Source organism: Condylura cristata, unplaced genomic scaffold (genome assembly GCF_000260355.1).
Source record: "Condylura cristata isolate star-nosed mole 26May11 unplaced genomic scaffold, ConCri1.0 scaffold00004, whole genome shotgun sequence".
In the NCBI taxonomy this organism is placed as follows: domain Eukaryota; kingdom Metazoa; phylum Chordata; class Mammalia; order Eulipotyphla; family Talpidae; genus Condylura; species Condylura cristata.
The window spans coordinates 40,744,246-40,760,988 of record NW_004567105.1 but is presented as its reverse complement, the minus strand read 5'-3'; the positions used below and the strand labels follow the sequence as shown (position 1 = coordinate 40,760,988).

Below are 16,743 nucleotides of genomic sequence, written 5' to 3'. Positions count from 1 at the left end.
TGATCCACACGGCGCAGCAGACCTCTCCTAACCCGCCCGCTGCTCCCCTCAGCAGTGTACTTTGTCGATCTGTCTGTTCCTACTCCCCCCTCTGTCTTGGTAGAAGCCTCTGGCCTGTACCCAGTCTGTATGCATAAATAAATAAATCTTTTAAAAAACGAAAAAAAATTCTAAATATATTTTAAAAGGTACAACAAAAAGTTGAACCAAATCAATCAGAGAAGACTTGTGTTTGCAGCCTAATATCCTAGGTCAAGTGCATGGGTGGGCTACTTGACTGTGAAGCCTGCAACACATGGCCACATTCCTCGGCCATCAGGCACATACGGGAGGACAGGCTGCCACTTTAACATAGGAAGCAACAAGCTCTGCAGGCTCCAGAGACTCCCTGAAACAATCTGGGGGCTGTGAGTTCATCTCTGATGTGGAACCACTGGTCACAAAACTGCCCCAGGCTATCTGGGACTAGACCTTTCAAACATGTCCACCCAGGGAAAGGGCCAGCTGCTGAAAAACAAAGCCCATTCTCCTTTGGTGAGGAAAACCAAAATACACAAAAATAGAGTGGCAGAAAGACAACAAAGTATATGACTTTTAAAGTTCCCAGGCATTTTGCTGTGTGCGATGCATCTGGTGTTCATAATCAGTGGTTGGGGAAAGACTTCTTTTTTTAAAGATTTATTTATTTATGCATATAAGAACTGGGCTACAGGCCATAGGTGTGGGCGGTGAGAGGATTCGCCAGAGACAGAGAGAGGAGCAGAACAGGCAGATCGACTGAAATACACTGCTGAGGGGAGCAGCAGACAGGACTACTATTATTATTATTGTGAGATCTGCATGGCTACGTGATCTGCCAGAGATCAAAAGTCTGAGTCGTAGACCCTGAACTTGAACCCGGGACTGACAAGAGTCTGCACTTGTTATTTTATAGCTCTCCATTCTAACACACTTGGGCAAATTCTTGTTACCTTGTTCTGGGAACAGATAATTTATCTTTCAAAGATAGTTTAAAAGGATTTCAACACTAAAGCATGCCTTTTGAAACCAGAGAGATTTATTTTACCTGGCTAACAGATAGAGTGATACATAGTTTTATAGAGAAAAACTACATGGACGATTATTGCAACCACAAAGGCCGTAAGAAGAAAATACCTATGTACTACATACACCAAATATAAAGTACACTTCGGAAATAAGGTAGAGAATGGAGGTATTTCTCATCCAATCCTTCTCCAGACTCAGAAGCCCCCTCCTTAACATTTTTGAGAGTAAACTTTTACTTTGTATTAAAGAATGAATGATTTCCAATGAAGGAAACTCAGGGTTTCAAAGTTAGCAAACCCCACTATCTTCTCCAACTGTGTCCCTTCCTCATATCCACAGTCTCATAGCCCTATGATCTTTGACTTATCTACAACCTTATAAAACTCGGGTTATGATCTTGGCATCCAGCACTACAAGTAATATGACCTGACACTAACTGATTATGGCAATGTTTCAGAAAACAAGGTTAATATACAAAAGTTGATCATTGTCCAGCAGAGAATAAGGGGACTTTGAAATAAAAAATACAATACCATTTATATATATTAGTACCCCTGAACATGAAAGACTTAGACATAAATCTAATAGAACATGTATAAGCTCTATATACAGAAAAATTGCAAACTTCCAATGATGAAACCAAAGGAAGAAAAACACAAACTCCCATAATGAGGCCAAAAGTAAATGAATGGAGAAATATTCCAATTCCAATGGATAGGAAAATTTAATATAGTCAAAATGCTGGTTCTTTCCAACTTGATCCATAGAGTCCATGCAATCCTAATACAAATTTCAGCAAGTAACTTTGTGGAAGACAGAAGCTGATTCTAAAGTTTAAAGGCAGAGGCAAAAAGATCCAGAACACTCAACACAATATTGAAGGATAAGAACGAAGTTGGAGAACTGATACTCCTGGGATTCAAGACTGACTAAAAGCCACAGTAATCAAGACAGCATAGTAAAGGTGAAATAATAGACGCATAGCTTAAAAGACAAATAATAGTACATAATAGAGGCCAGCAACAGTCAACGGATGTTTGACAACGGAACAAAAGCAATTCAGCGGGACAAATATAGTGTTGTGGACAGAAGGTGGTGGAACAACTTCCTCAAAAATTAACCCAAAACTGTATTACAGACCTAACTGTAAAGATGCAAAATTATAATACTCCTATGAGAGAACACAGGAGAAAACCTAGATTACCTGGGGTTTGATGATAACCTTTAGACACAATCTAAAAGACACAAGCAAGGAAAGAAAGAGCTGACAAGGTGTCAAGTCTCAGCACTAATTCTTCTGAGATCCGAGCTTGCTCCCCTACCAGGAGTGGACCCCATTGGTAGCAGACCTCTCGTCTCAACTGCTGCTCCCTGTTCCCCTTGGCAGTGTTTCAGTGGATCTGCCTGCTCTGTTCCCCACTCTGTTTCTGGTGAATACTCTCACTCACCCTCCCCCCCACCTCTAGCCTACACCCCAGTTCTTGTCTGCATAAACAAATAAATCTTTAACAACAACAAAAACCGGACACATAGCTATCTCTAAAAGCTGTATTCACCATTGCCAAAACTTAGAGGTAACCAAAAGCACTTCAGGAAATGAATGAATAAGTAAGTTGACACATCTAGATAACAGAATACTTTGAAAATTAAAAAAAAAAAAGAAATGAGCTCTTGAAGTCATGAAAACACATGAAGGAAACTTAATTCATATCATTACATGAAATAAGCCAATCTAAAAATGTATGATAGCATGCATTTTTCCAACTATGTGACAAGCTGGAAAAGACAAAACTATGGAGGAAATAAACAAAAGTAGTGGTTGCCAGAAGTTGGGAGGTTGGAAGGAAAGACTAGGTGGAGCATAGGAGACTTTTAGGGCTGTGAAATGACTCTGTTAAGGCTCAAATGGCAGATAAATGCCTTTATAGGTACGTCCAAACCCATACAATGTGGAACACCAAGAGCGACCCCTCAGTTAATCTGGGGAGGCTGATGTCAATGTCAGCTTATTGGTCGTGACTAATATCCTGGTGGGGGGTGGTGATGATGGGGGGTGGTGAAGTTGTGTTTAGGTGGGCAGGGGTACAGAGGAAGAACTTTCCACATCCTCCTGTCTCACTACGTTTTCCTCCAAACTAAGCTTGACATTTATTCCACTGAACTTCTTGGAGTCAAAGGGATATTCCCAGCCTGGGCAGACAAGGTTCTCACTCCATCAGACATTTAGTGCCCCATCCAGTCCTGGGGTTGTTTTCCAGAAGATTTTAACACAAAAGGAGGAACAGAAACAGGAGGATATGGAGGTGAGAAGAGACTCTGTCCCACTCCATCTGAACACAAGTTTGGAGAAAGAATCAAGGAGACTCACCTGCTCCCTGCTTCAGCAGCTCAGCTGCTGAATTGGCCGACGTTTGGGGTGAACTTTCAACTATCTCCTCCAATGGATCTAGAGGAAGGAGCGAGAAAACACAGCAATGAGTCCACCAGGCCTGAGAGAAGCAGCAGGACAATGAGAAACAACTGTGGCGTCTGCGCAGAGGGCAGCCCACACAGTGTGCAGGCTGGGACCTCCTCCGGGGGCCACAGTCCAGTCCACACTCAGAGAAAGTTAGGATGACATGGCCCCATGAAATATCTTACTGATTTATGAATACAATAAAGTAGTGTGAAATTGAGACTTCCGAGGAAGCCGGGAAAAACTGTCAAGTTATACTGTTATGCTATGGGGTGGATTTTTCTTACAGATGTTTTCAAACAAATGTAATCTAGCATCTAAGTTTAGCAATTCCAACACCTTGCTGATCGTATAGAATCATAAAATGAGCCTATAAACGACCTTAAAAGTCTTGGTCCAGAATTTTGTATTCTGAGCTAAAGAATCTTTGCTCCACGGGAACTTTTCACCAAAGTCTCTGACATAAAGGTGTGACTAGGTCAGTAGTGAAGAACATGACAGACTCTGTTTAAAGTTCGCCACCGCGCAGCGGGTTAAAGCACAGCACTAAGAGACTAAAGCCACTTCCTCATGAGTTCGATCCCCGCCTGCCCTGGAGGTGACCACATGGCGTGGCAGACCTCTCCTGACCCGCCAGCTGCTCCCCTCAGCAGTGTACTTCGTCGATCTGCCTGTTCTGCTCCCCACTCTGTCTCTGGTGAATCCTCTCACCCTCCGCATCTCTGGCTTGTACCCCAGTTCTATATGAATAAATAAATAAATCCTTAAAAAAGTTCGCCACCACCATTTTATGCTTCAGTCACTGTTTCCCGTACAGGGATGGAGTTTCCCATAACAAATATGGAGGGTGGCAAGGGTCAACTAATCAGGCAGTGACCCCTGTTGCACCTGAGTCCCCGCCCCAGGGACCTTATAAGAACTCTGCCTCACAATGCTCTGGGCCCTTCCTACCACCCAGGTGCCACTGGTATGCAGTTGGGTCCGAGCTCGAGCTTGCAATAAAGTTTCCTCTTGTCTTTACAGTGGTGTGGCTGGCTTGTTCAGGTAGCATGCCCCGCTCCAGCACAAGAAGCAGCAGGACTGCCCCTCCTCTCTCTGATTTGGGGAAATCCTTCCTCAAGGTTTGTCCACAGAGTACCCGATAGAAAAAAATCTTGCAGTCTTATTCTCTCCAGTAGATCCCCAGCTGTGGTGTGCCCAACACACGCAGGTGATCCCACCTGGAGAGCCAGGATAGCCTGAGGACCCAGCAGCATACCTCGATCTGGAATGAGCAGTTTGCAGGGCAAAGCCAAGGGTGTGATGGAATGCTGACACACCAGAGCCGTCAGGCTCCCTGCAAAACAGATGAACAGCAAGCAAGCGTTAGCATGGCTCTAAATCCTGAGCTGCTCAGTTTACCCTTTGAAAGGCAGCTCCTCCAGGAGAGGACGACCCTTGTTGTTGGACATGGTGCAAAATGAAGCCACAAATTCAGCAAAACAACTAAGGGGCAGGTAAAAACTGCAGGTGATTCTTAGCAGAGACACGTCATTTCCAAGAAGTAGAGAATAAAACACACAGGTTGCTGAATCTGAAATTAGGAGGTCTGACAGCAAGACAGCTCTGAGTCTCGCCACACAGAAGTCTCTAAGGTGCTTCTAAAGGATCGCAGCAATGCAATGTGCCACAGGCCTGTGCCTCACCTGGGGAATTCTGCAGCCTGCAGGTAGGCCTGCGAGGGTGGGTAGACTCAATTTACAGGGGAGGGAGCACATGCTGTCTGAGCCCTAATCCCTTAGGGAGGCGAATGAGTCAGGTTCCAACCTTGTCAACACCCATCTGCCTGCCAGAAAAGGATTTTGTTGACACCAGGCTCAGCGCAGTGGTTTGAGATGTTTTTCTGAGTAATTTCAAAATCACTGGTAGGTTGTGGGCTGAGATGAGTCTCAAAGTAGGGGACTGTGCGTAAACGCCAGGGATGAAGCAGTGCCACCGGGGGCGATCGCCAGACTCTCAGGGAGCAGCTTGGGTGTGCACAATACCAAGGGCAGGCTCTGGCCACTCACCGAAATAGGGTTCATTGGAGCAGCCTTTCAACCGTACTCCCTTTGGGGTACACTCGATCAGGAAGTGCCGAACAAGTTCACTGGCCAAATCTCCAACTGTATAAGAGATTTAGAAGACAGAAAAAAAACATTAAATAAGTCCATGGATAAAGGAGAATAGGGAAGGGGAGGACACAGAGGGAGAGGCGCTGTGCTGCAAGGCCCCTCTGGAACAGGAATCTGGCTGCTGCAACAGGTGAGCTGCCACAGACCTCCCCAGGAATGGCAGCAGGGCACAAGGCAGTCAGCCGGGCACAGGACTTGTCTGCGGGTCAGGGAGCCCTTGGGAAGAATCTCAGTCATTCTGCAGGTATCCCAGGGAAGGGATACTTTTCTTAGCTACTAAGAAAGTAGCTAAGAAAGGAACACCGGCCTCCACCTCCTTCAGAGAACAGAGTTTGAAAGACATGGGCTCTCAGGATGCCCAAGTCTGAATCACAAAGAGCTGGAGGATGCCAGTGTCTGAGTAAGACTTAGCCAGGACCTAGCGCACACCCCGCTCCGGGCATCACACCCCAGGCTGCAAAGCAGCCTTCCAGGACCTGCTACTACCCTGCACAGCTGTGGCCCAGTCACCCCGGAACCCAAAGAGAACTGCATCACAGGAAACCACTGATGGCAGGAAAGTACAAACAACATAAGAGAAGACAAATTAGTCGTAACGAACCAGCAGCCTTTTAGCCAAAGCTGCATCTCGTCCTCCACCCCACCCCCTCCACGGGTCTGGCCAGCCATGACTTCTAACAATCCTGGTGCTGGAAATCTCCTGACACAGATCCTCTGCAGTTTGGTTTGGCCCCACACCTTACCCAGAGTAGGCTCTCCAGTAATGTTTATATAGAACAAATACAAAGCATTTCACAGGAGCAGTAAAATTTGCAAAAAAGAAATTGACTGGATTCTATAAAAGGCTGTCCTGAACAAAAATGGGAAGCGAGCACTTTGCTGTTCAGTTGTGGGAGAATCACTGCTGCCCTCACACTTCAGGGAAACAGAGTGCGGTCTGGACGCAGGTGGTGACAGTGACCCAGGGCTTTAGGGCAGACCCTGCCCCAGTTCCCGACCACAGAGAGGGTGGTGGCTCACCGGATTCTTTCCTGATTCAGTCAGCCCCCTTTCAAATCTGTGCTCAAACTGTGAACTCCAAATCCCTTATCCAGGAAACCAGATAAGACCAGCCATCAGAGGCCTCACTGTCATGTTTGCTGAAACCTGCTTTTCCAATAACCCTTCTTTTGCTACCTTCCTCTTAAGATTTGTGAGAGCCCACCACAGAGGGAGAAGCCTGTGGGGCTTAGGAAAAGTAGTACATCACCAATTGTATCCCCCAAAAGATTATATATTAAAGAAATATTCAAGAGAATCCTAAGAGCCTAAGGGCGACCATACAGTTCTCCACTCACTCACATCCGGGCCTGTCTCCAGACACATCCATGTCTCCATCCTAAGACTTTTCTTTGCTGTAACCATCACTTACCATGTCTTCAAATAAAGAGGAAGGTCTTCATCTTCCCTCATCAGACAGATTCAGCTCTTCACCCACAAAAGCCCCTTTCCACTCAAAAAATGAGTTGAACGTTTAGTTGCTTTTCTCACACTGGAATTCTGGACCCATCTCTGAAAGCTTAACCATTCTCCCTGTTCTACACCAAGACTTTTCTTCCAGGCAGTACCCAGAGAATTGAGATCCGAGCCTCCTTCCAACCTCACCCCTGTCCCTTCCATTCAGACGACTACGAGTGAACAAAACGAGCATCTGTTTCCCGAAAACCCCACAGCATGCCTGAGGCTGGACCCCTTGAAAACCAAATCTCATGTTCCTCAAGGGTCATCTCCTGGGCGGTGGTGACACAGTCATGCTTAGTTGTACATGTAGGCATGGCAAGCTTTTCTGTGTGTGCTTCTGTTTTATGACATAAAGCATAAGAGTCAGTAGAAGGTTTGACTGTATCTATGCATGATTCAGCTAGTGTTTGGCCTGGTATCAGAGCGCTGGAACAGGAGGATGAGGAGAAAGGGCCTGCCCTTTTCCTTGAGAAGCAATGATGGAAGGATCCAGGCTTAACTCCAGAATAATTTTTAGACCGTCAAAGTACGTATATAGAGTACCTTTCATGTAAGGAAAAAAACGCAAACTGCATATTTGCATGCACTGCTTGGGCAGCCAGCAAGAACACATAGCCACATAGCAGGGGGAGGAAAGCTAAATTTCATAGACAGGGTGCCCTGCAGGCTGCCCAGTAAATTAAGAGTGAATAGGTTACCTAGTCAAAGCAATAAAGATGAAATTTACAAATAATAAATATTTAGCCTTGAACAGGGACATTTACTACAATACACCTGGGAAACTAAATTCTAAGAAAAAATCCTGAAAATTGTGGAAAGTCATCTGCTATCTCATCAGCATTAAACACAAGCTCCCAGGTGTCCTGCCCAGATTAATTCCTACCTTTCTTGCTCAGCTGCAGGACCGAAGGAGGCGGGGTGGCCACCTTCATGGCCAGGCCGTAAGCGCCTCGAAAGGAGTGGCTGTCTCTGACGATGAATGAGCCTGGCTCTTTGTCCTTCAGCATGGCGATGGCTGCAGAAAGGGAAGAGAGGGGTTGAAGGTCTGCTGGAGCCACAACCATCTGTTTCTCCTACTTCCACCTGCAAACAGGGAATCTTCTCCCTCCTTTTGCAAGCCAGGTCAATGGGAGCTGGCTGGGGTCCCCCAGTTAACTGGAGGGGTCCCCCAGCTAGCTGGAGGAATCACATGGGATAAAGTGTAGTTGATGTTGAGCCCATGCAAGTGAAGAGCCTGGGGAGGTCTGTGAAGTGGGGGTAGGCAGCTGACTGGGAAGCACACAGATGCAGGAAGGGTCCCTTCAGGTCTTAAAGGTGCCCTGCACTCATGTATGCTTCTAAACACACAGCACCCGTGGAGCACAAACGATGGCCCCGCCTCACCAGAAAACCAAGGCCCTTTCACTACACACCCAACAGGAAGTGTGGGGGCACCTCACCTGCCACCAAAGCTTCTGAATATTTAATACAAATTCCAATATTCATCCAATGAAATGGCAACATTGTAGGTGTAGGTGGCCCTCCCACCAGTGGCTGATATGGTCAGCTGTCTCCAGCTTGGACTGGACAGTGCTGTGAGCCTCTTGCATGTGGCTGCCATGATGAATCAGGACTGACAGGTGCACATCTTCTCCTCATCTTCCCTAGGTGAGGCTGGGGGCAGGTAGCCAATAATTGATGCTTAAAAATATCCTTTCCAAGCCCTCTCTGGTGGCGCAGTGGGTAAAGCACAGCACTAAGAAGCTAAAGCCACTTATACAAGAATTCGATCCCCGCCTGCCCCGGAGGTGACCACATGGCGCAGCAGACCTCTCCTGACCTGCCCGCTGCTCCCCTCAGCAGTATACTTCGTCAATCTGCCTGTTCTGCTCCCCACTGTCTCTGGTGATTCCTCTCATGCCCTGCACCTCTGATCTGTACTCCAGTTCTTGTATGCATAAATAAACAGATAAATAATTAAACAAGCAACCAAACAAATAAATAAAATGTGTGGCTGAGATTAAGCAGATGACACCATTCGCTCCTATCAGCAGCAAGTGCCTCCCACAAAGCTCCCCTCCATCATCCCTACAGCCTAGCGATGGCATCTCTGTCCTGCAAGGAATCACCCGAGTACACTGCAACTCTTGCACTGCTGACACAGGAACCAGTGTACAGTCCCAGAAAGGGTGGCCAGGCCGGCCCATCACTCCCAGCAGGGTAGGAGAATCACACAGAATCTCCCAGCACCCCTCAGCGTCCAGCTGGACAGGGCACCAAGGCTCTGAAGCTAATGGCCACAGCTGTGAGGTTTCTTGGGCCAGGGCAGGGAGGGGAGGAGAAGGGAGCAATGGTTGCACCAGGGTCCTCAATGTGCCACAAAGGCCAATTCAGGGAATCAGAAGACTTGCCGGGCTCTGGGCTGCCCCCACCCGACCTAAGATAACAATAGGTTCATTGAGCTCATGGGAAAAAATGCACATTCTTACCATTTTTATTATCTACTTCATTGAAGTAAAGAATTTCAATGAGCACACTGTATGTTGTATACCGCTCTTAACTATTCATGTACAGGCATTTTCGAAAAATGACCCAAGGAAAGCACTGGATGTTTTTGTTCCAGAAGTTGAAGCAATGCGGCCCCGGGGTAGCAATGGGCTGTGTGTTGTCTGCCAGCGATGTATCACTGGCAGTGCTCTGAGTCATTCACCTCCCTTTTACTTTTGTTTTATTTATTTGTTTGTCTATTCATTCATTCATTCAGGCAAGAACTGGGGTGTAGACCAGAGATAGGGGGGTGGGGTTAGAGGGTGAGGGAAGAGGATTCACCAAAGACAGAGTAGGGAGCAGAACAGTCAGATTGACTGAAAGACACTGCTGAGGAGAGCAGTGAGTGAGATAGGAGAGGTCTGCTGTGCCATGTGGGTCCCCTCCCTGGCTGGGGATTGAGCTCATGCTGCAGTGGCTGCGATAGCTTCACTGTGCTGAGACTTAACCCCTTGTGCCACCAGAGAGGCCCCCACTTCCTTTCTCAGCCCAGGACCTAGCTAGGACCCCACAGAATCTCATTTCTGTGTACCTCCAGCCATTTCATGTCATCCCCTCAGAGGGAAATCCCAGAGTGACACCCTCCCTCTATCAAAGTCGCTTCCATAGAACAACTCTGCAGCCTCGTCACTGCAGAAGAATGGCAGCCCCAGCCATCAGAGACCAGCATGTGACCAGGATGCTGCGAATCCTGCTGAAGGAATAACTGCTATTCTCCTGTGTGTGGCCCAGGGACCCACCACTCAAACACTCCCTGCTCCTTCTCAGCTTCTATTCGTGGTCCAGTAAGAAGTGAGACATGTGAGAGGAAGCTAGTGAACTCCACAAGAGCTCCTGTCATTAAATATTGAAGACCTACATTTCCCCCATGTGGACAAAGGCAGGTGTGGCTGGGCAGCCCAGTTACACACTCTGTTTTCCCTCCCGGCCCTCCCCACCAGCCCAGGGCTGGTGACTAGCCAGGGAGATGGCAGGACTCCGGCCTCCTGTGTGGTTTCATTGGTTATGTGGTTATGTTGCACCTGGCAAAGCCTCCAGAAATTAAACCCTGCAAAGCCTGTACCTGAAGCCATGCCCACACCTGACCCGTTTCCTCATTAGAACACAGCTTTTTTTTATAAAATTCTGAAGCCCAGCATTTCCCTGGAGACATATGATCGACCTGAGACCTCTACTGGGCATGTGTGGTGGTGCAGACGCCCCCGCCACAGGGTGCAGCTACACACAGCACTGGAAGGCCGCATCCTGCCCACGCACCTTGCTCTCTGGAGATCTCCGCCTTGTACCAGAACTTGGATGTGTCTTGAACGAAGTTCACAGATAACTGCTTCTCACCTGCACTCTCTGCAAGACAGAATTCAAAACCAGTAAACTGTGAAGGTGTTTGGCTTACAACCTCTCACTGCCCAGGGAAGCTGAACCCGAAGCCCCTGGTAAGAGGGATAATCTGGGCAAAGCGCACCATCTTCTGAAAGGGGAAATGACTGGACCAGCGCAGAACAGACACATTCAGTGCTGTGCTCGGGGCTCTGCAACTCATTTCAAGGACACACAAAGACAACAAGCAGACAGCTGAGTGGCACCACTCAATGGATGCTGGTGTCTTATTATGTCTTATACATCTGAAATGTTTTATAAGCAAATTTCCAAAGAGTTAATTTAATATTTTTAAGTTACTTTCAAAGAATGATTCTTCGTGGAAGAAAAAAACAAAAGCCCCTTAGATGTCTGCATTTTCCCCACAGACATGAATCTAATGTGCTGAAATTGAGATAATGTAGTAAGAAGACTGAATGAGCACACTGCTTTCCAATTCTTAAAATGGGAAAGACACCTTGTTGGCTCTGGATTTCCCTCGAGGCCTTCAGTCTAGCATAGCAACTGCACTCCCATCAGGCCCAACTGTTAGTTCCGAGGACCCTTCCCTAGTGAGTGACACGAAGTGGCCTTCTCCCTGAAAGACACACCTACCTGGCGAGCGTGCCGCTGCCTCTGGGGTCTTGCAAAAGTCTGGCAGGACGTTTGGGAATGGGATGCTCATGGTGCTCCCACTGTGGGGGCTGGAGAAGCCACTGGAGGAGGGAGAGACTGACCCAAGAGAACGTTCTCCCTCCGAGGCCCGCTTCTTCTCAGGAAGAGGCGGCTGCCCAGGTAGGGTCAGGCCCTGGCCCTGGAGAACTGGACTCTGATGGCCGCTGTGTCCAGACGCTATTGTGAGAAAGTTGTGGGATAGGAAACCGTTGTCGACTGCAGCTGTCGTGGTCCTCGGTGTGCCGGGAGTCTGCGGTGGCATGTGGGAATTGGCCATCAGGGCCCCCGTGTCTTCTCCAGCGAGAAGGCCACTTCCTATGGGGGCAGTGCTGAAGTTGAGGAAGGCTTGGTTACTTTGGAGGCCCAGAACTTCTGGTTGTTCAGCCAAGGCCAGCTCATGGCTATGGAAAGAGTCCTGGAGCTCTGTGGACTGGAAATGGGGCCTCCCAGTGACATCTTTGCCAGGGCTGGAGAACTCGCTGGTGCCAAGCACACCTCCTGTTGGCCGGCTGTTCCCCAGTAAGACCAGAGTCTCTTTGGAGCTGGCCTCCACCCATGGGTGCTCAGCTGAAGCAGGGCTATTCAAAAGACAAGCCAATCATCAGAGAATGCCAAGTTCAAGAAGACACCTCAAATTAGCATTGGTTCTCCAGTATGGTGAAGCCTGGGATACAGACATAGGGGATAAGACTTGCCTTGCAGCATGTGGACCCATGGATGGCCCTGGGACCGAGGAGACTCCTTTCATGCTGGGGTTGTGAGCTTCCACCCTGCCCTCGGCCTGCCAAAGGTCCTTCCTTCCTTCAAGATAAGTTCAACTCTGTCCTATACTTTGAAGTCTCCCAGCCCCATGCCTACCACCCCGCTGGGGTCTGTGTACATAGGGGTTATGGATGTCCTCGCTGGCCAAGCCACACCAAGCACATGCATCAACCAGGCACCATTATGTGTAATTTACTGTTTGCTTCTTCTCACAGAATCAATGGCCTTCCCCAAGTAAAAACCCCACCCCCCCCTTTTTTTTTTCTTTCCTTGATGTCCAGTACAGATGTCTGATGCAGTCAGATTTCAATCAATGCTTTCTGAATAGATCAGTTGATAAAGGGCCGCCATCAATAATGAGCTAATACTTGTAAATTCCAAGGTTCACATTACTAGAACTACTCTACGTTTAAGAATACTAAAAGACAGTTAACAAACCACCAGCTCACACACACATATTTCATTAGCAGATGCTTTGGCTTGTGTGGTGCAGAGTCCTTAGTTAAAATGACTGCCCTATTTTTTAAGAGAAAGGAGACAGAAGTAAGGGACTTCACTGGAGACCAACATAAACACACACACATAAAACTTTAGGAAAGGCTGCCCAGCCTGGCAGGAAGAATGCCAGACTTTTGTGATACAGGAACTGGGGCTTTTCTCTCTGCCAGGAGTCCCTTCCCTCTGTCCCCCAGTCCCAAGAGAGATCTTGTGTTTCCTCCGTTGCCTACCTTTGTCCTCACACAAGTACAGATGCAGTATCACCAAGAGCATCCCAACCTGAGTCCTAGAAGAGCCCCCTCCTCGTGAGGCCACCAGGAACAGAAAGCTGTAATCCCCACCCCCCACCCCCGGTCCCTTTAGCTTCAGCTGGACACACATAGCTGGCCAAGTCAGGTTGCCTCAGTATTTCAGGGCTACCAAACTCGTATCCGTGTCCTGAGCCTACTAATGGTGACGGTATGCTCTGAGGAGGTTTTTAGGCTTCCTGTGGTCTCCTGGAGGAGCCTTCCATTTCTGGAACTCACATTCCAGAGGAGTGTGAGAGGAGCTCAGGTTAAGTTCAAAGGCGCCTGCCTACCTGTCTCCTTGCTGGCGGGGGCTGTTGCTGGAGACGGAGCAGGAGGGCGTGAATGCCCGCTGATAGGCGGATGCTGTTGGCATGTCTGCCCGCAGTGTGGTGGGTTTGGGTCCCGCGGGGCTCTCTGACATCCCCACAGCTTGACTGAGAACCTCAGGGCAGCCTCGTGGTTCTGAAGCAGGGAAACAAGAGCAGAGAAAGCTCAGCTGTAGGAACTGAGTGTTTGTTTTCTGTAACCCCTGGAAATACCTGTTGCTGAAAGAGGTGGTCGAGTGTACCAAGTGTGGGTCACCCTTACCACCACTTTTTTAAAACCAAGATACCTAACTTGAGCCCCAAGCTCATAGCTTTCAATATATCACCAGGAGCAGATAGGCCCTGTCACTGTGGAAGCCCATAGGTGGCGACAGGACACCCACCCCCGGAAGACGAACTTCTAATTCACTCCCTGCCCTGCTGAGGCAGCCATCCTGGGGTTAGGAAAAGCAGGGCCTTTCTGTGCACTCTGAACACCTGTAGGAGCTCCCTTCCATCACGTGCAGGCCCTCAATTTGTCCCAAGTTGTACCCGGACTTACCCTGGATTGTTTCCCAGGCAACAATCCCCATCAGGACCATCTCCAACACAGACTGCCCTGGAGAGCTGCCCCCACCCACGCCCCCATGTACAGATATCACTCTGGCCTAGGCCTCCTCCCAGGGGACAAAGAGACTGGGTGCCACACAACCCCCAAGCCCCAATCCTCTGCAGGATGCCCAAGGCACGCTGTTTCCCAACTCTCAACACCTCACTGATGTAATGTCCATTGTAGTTATGGTTCAGGATCTCCGTTATTGTTGGGTATTTTTAAGACCGAGTCTTTTTTTTTTTTTTTAAACTAAGTTTCAAAATTGGGACAAGTCTACCATGGCCACCAAAATGACACTATGAGAAAAACACTTAATTTCCTCCTTTAAACAAGGGAAAGTTGATAAGAGAATTAAAGATTCACAAGTTCCATGTCACTCATTATTCAGTTACAGGAAGGGAAGGCACTGAGGCAGTCATGGACCCATTTGAAAACATGTAGATTAGAGACTGAACATATGTCAGACGTCCATGTCAGGACTATGGAATCCTACAGTTTTGGGGTGAAAATGCAAAGAAAAACATCAAAATATAGGAGAATGATAACGTCTAACATATGTATCATTAGAGCCCACGAAAGCGTGAAGAAACTGAATGAGGCAGAAGCAACACTGGAAATATATTTACTGCGTACTTCCCAAAACAGAGTAAGAAAATCAAGTCACAGTTATAAAAATATCTATGAAACCTTAACAGGAAAAAACAATTTTTTAACTAAATAGTTATTTAATAGTAAAGCTTAAGAAATCAAAATCTAAAAATAGCACTTTGCCAAGTCCAGGAGGAGGACAAGAGCCAATTTCAATGCTAATGTTTTAAACACTTAATAAACTTTTCATTAAAGTGAAGTCCACGGCTAATGTTATACTTGTGCACGCCACACTGGGAACCCCGGGGGGACTACTGCCTCCTGCTTCCATCTGCAAGTGCTCCAAGATCGCCTCAGGGCTGTGCTGGGATAATGTCAGCGTGCACAGCAAATTCACATGACGCCTCTTGCTGTGACTAGCCTAGACATTCCTAGAGCAGAAGTATTCTTGCTCATGTATGTGACTGACTGCCCCTTACCCTATGTGACATTGATAGCAAATGTTATAAAGTGTCTACTGAATTAATTAGCTAACTGGAACATCTTCAAAGCTGGAATGGATAAACAGATGTTTGGTGTCCCAGGCCATCCTCTGCACCTTCACTTTTCTTCTTGGTAACATTATTTTCATATAAAGCATGTCATTCCATGCATAGCCCTTCCACTTGGAAAGTGAGAGTATGATCAGAATGATAAGATTCAAATTAGGATCACAACTAGAAGCATGGGAGGTGGCAGTCGGTGAGTTTCAGAGAGATCTGCAGGAAGAATGATTTGTTTGGGGAAAGCTGGAAGGCTTCCTGGAGGAAAAGTCATTTGATGGAAGATTGGAAGAATGGGTGGGATTCTGGTAAATCAAATGCCACAGATATAATAGTGTGCAGTCTACCATCCAGAAAGTTCTGTACCTGTAGTGTGGAAGCTGCCACCATTATCCACTCTGGACCCCAAATTTGCTGGCAACCAGGGGGAGGCCCAACATGCTCATGCTATGAGTTAATGAATGAGTTAGCAAAGGCTTAGAACACCATGAAGACATACAGCTTCAGGGCTGGCAATTAGGAGTAAGAGGGTGGAGGTGTAGCTGAAGCTCTCTCCCCAGGGCCCCATGCCAAAGGCAGCACAGAACTGAGAAATTAGAAAAACCTGATCAGCCAAATCAGGGGTGTTTGAGCATTAAATGAGTAAGGCATAAGAGAGCTGTCGCAGAGAGCTACAGGCAGCCACTACTTTCAAATCAGTGTCTCCCAGGTGATGACAGGGACTGCACATTCACAGAATCCCAATACCTCAAGGAGCTCAGGACTCCTACACCACTCCTGTGGTGCCTGAGATTTCCACCAAACAAGGGGAGACCCAAGGAAATTAAGATCCCACTTTGTTCCTGTTATCATTGCCTGCTACAGAAAACAGCAAGTGCAGCGATTCCCAAGCAAGTGGCTTTGTTTCTAATTCAGTTGTTGCCAGCTGTAGGGCATGTGGCTGGGTTTATTCCCTCTGGGACGGAGCAGTCCTTTGCCCTAAGCCACAGGACTTAACCCTGTATCTGGAAAAGGGGCTGGGAAGGACACAAGAGGGACACTCCTCCCATAGAGCCTGGCCCTTCCATGTGCTCAGGGATTCAGGCAGCTAAACCAGAGCCCTCACTGGAGACCGCTGCAGTTCACTGGGGAGAGACCGCAGGGTAATGGCTCTGTCACTGCTGGGGATGGAAAGCGCAGGCAGGAGGACATCTCCAGAGCTGTAGAAGGATTTGGAAATATTAGTTCAAAAACAACAACTTGGGGTTGAGTCAGACTCACAGATGGGAACCCCTTCTTCAGGGGTTAGCCTCACCTCACCCGTAGAATGTGCTGGCCATCAGAGCAGGGAGCATTTGTTGTCCTTTTCTACCTACTAGCACGTTTGCTGTTCATGTTTGAACTAGAGGTAAAATTTCAGAAAGGAACTATCTTTGGCCCAAAGAGAGATGGGC

General features: G+C 47.7%; 1 protein-coding gene across 1 annotated transcript in view; it reads right to left on the bottom strand.

Moving 5' to 3' along the window:
• Positions 1-16,743, bottom strand: part of TNS3 (tensin 3) — a 129,274-nt gene that overhangs the window by 11,787 nt on the left and 100,744 nt on the right. The window contains exons 16-22 of the mRNA XM_012720398.1: positions 13,553-13,724; positions 11,653-12,290; positions 10,939-11,025; positions 8,039-8,170; positions 5,551-5,646; positions 4,761-4,838; positions 3,416-3,493 (exon numbers count right to left, since the gene is read on the bottom strand). Coding sequence (XP_012575852.1) covers positions 3,416-3,493; positions 4,761-4,838; positions 5,551-5,646; positions 8,039-8,170; positions 10,939-11,025; positions 11,653-12,290; positions 13,553-13,724 — 1,281 coding nt within the window. The remainder of the gene's footprint in view (positions 1-3,415; positions 3,494-4,760; positions 4,839-5,550; positions 5,647-8,038; positions 8,171-10,938; positions 11,026-11,652; positions 12,291-13,552; positions 13,725-16,743) is intronic.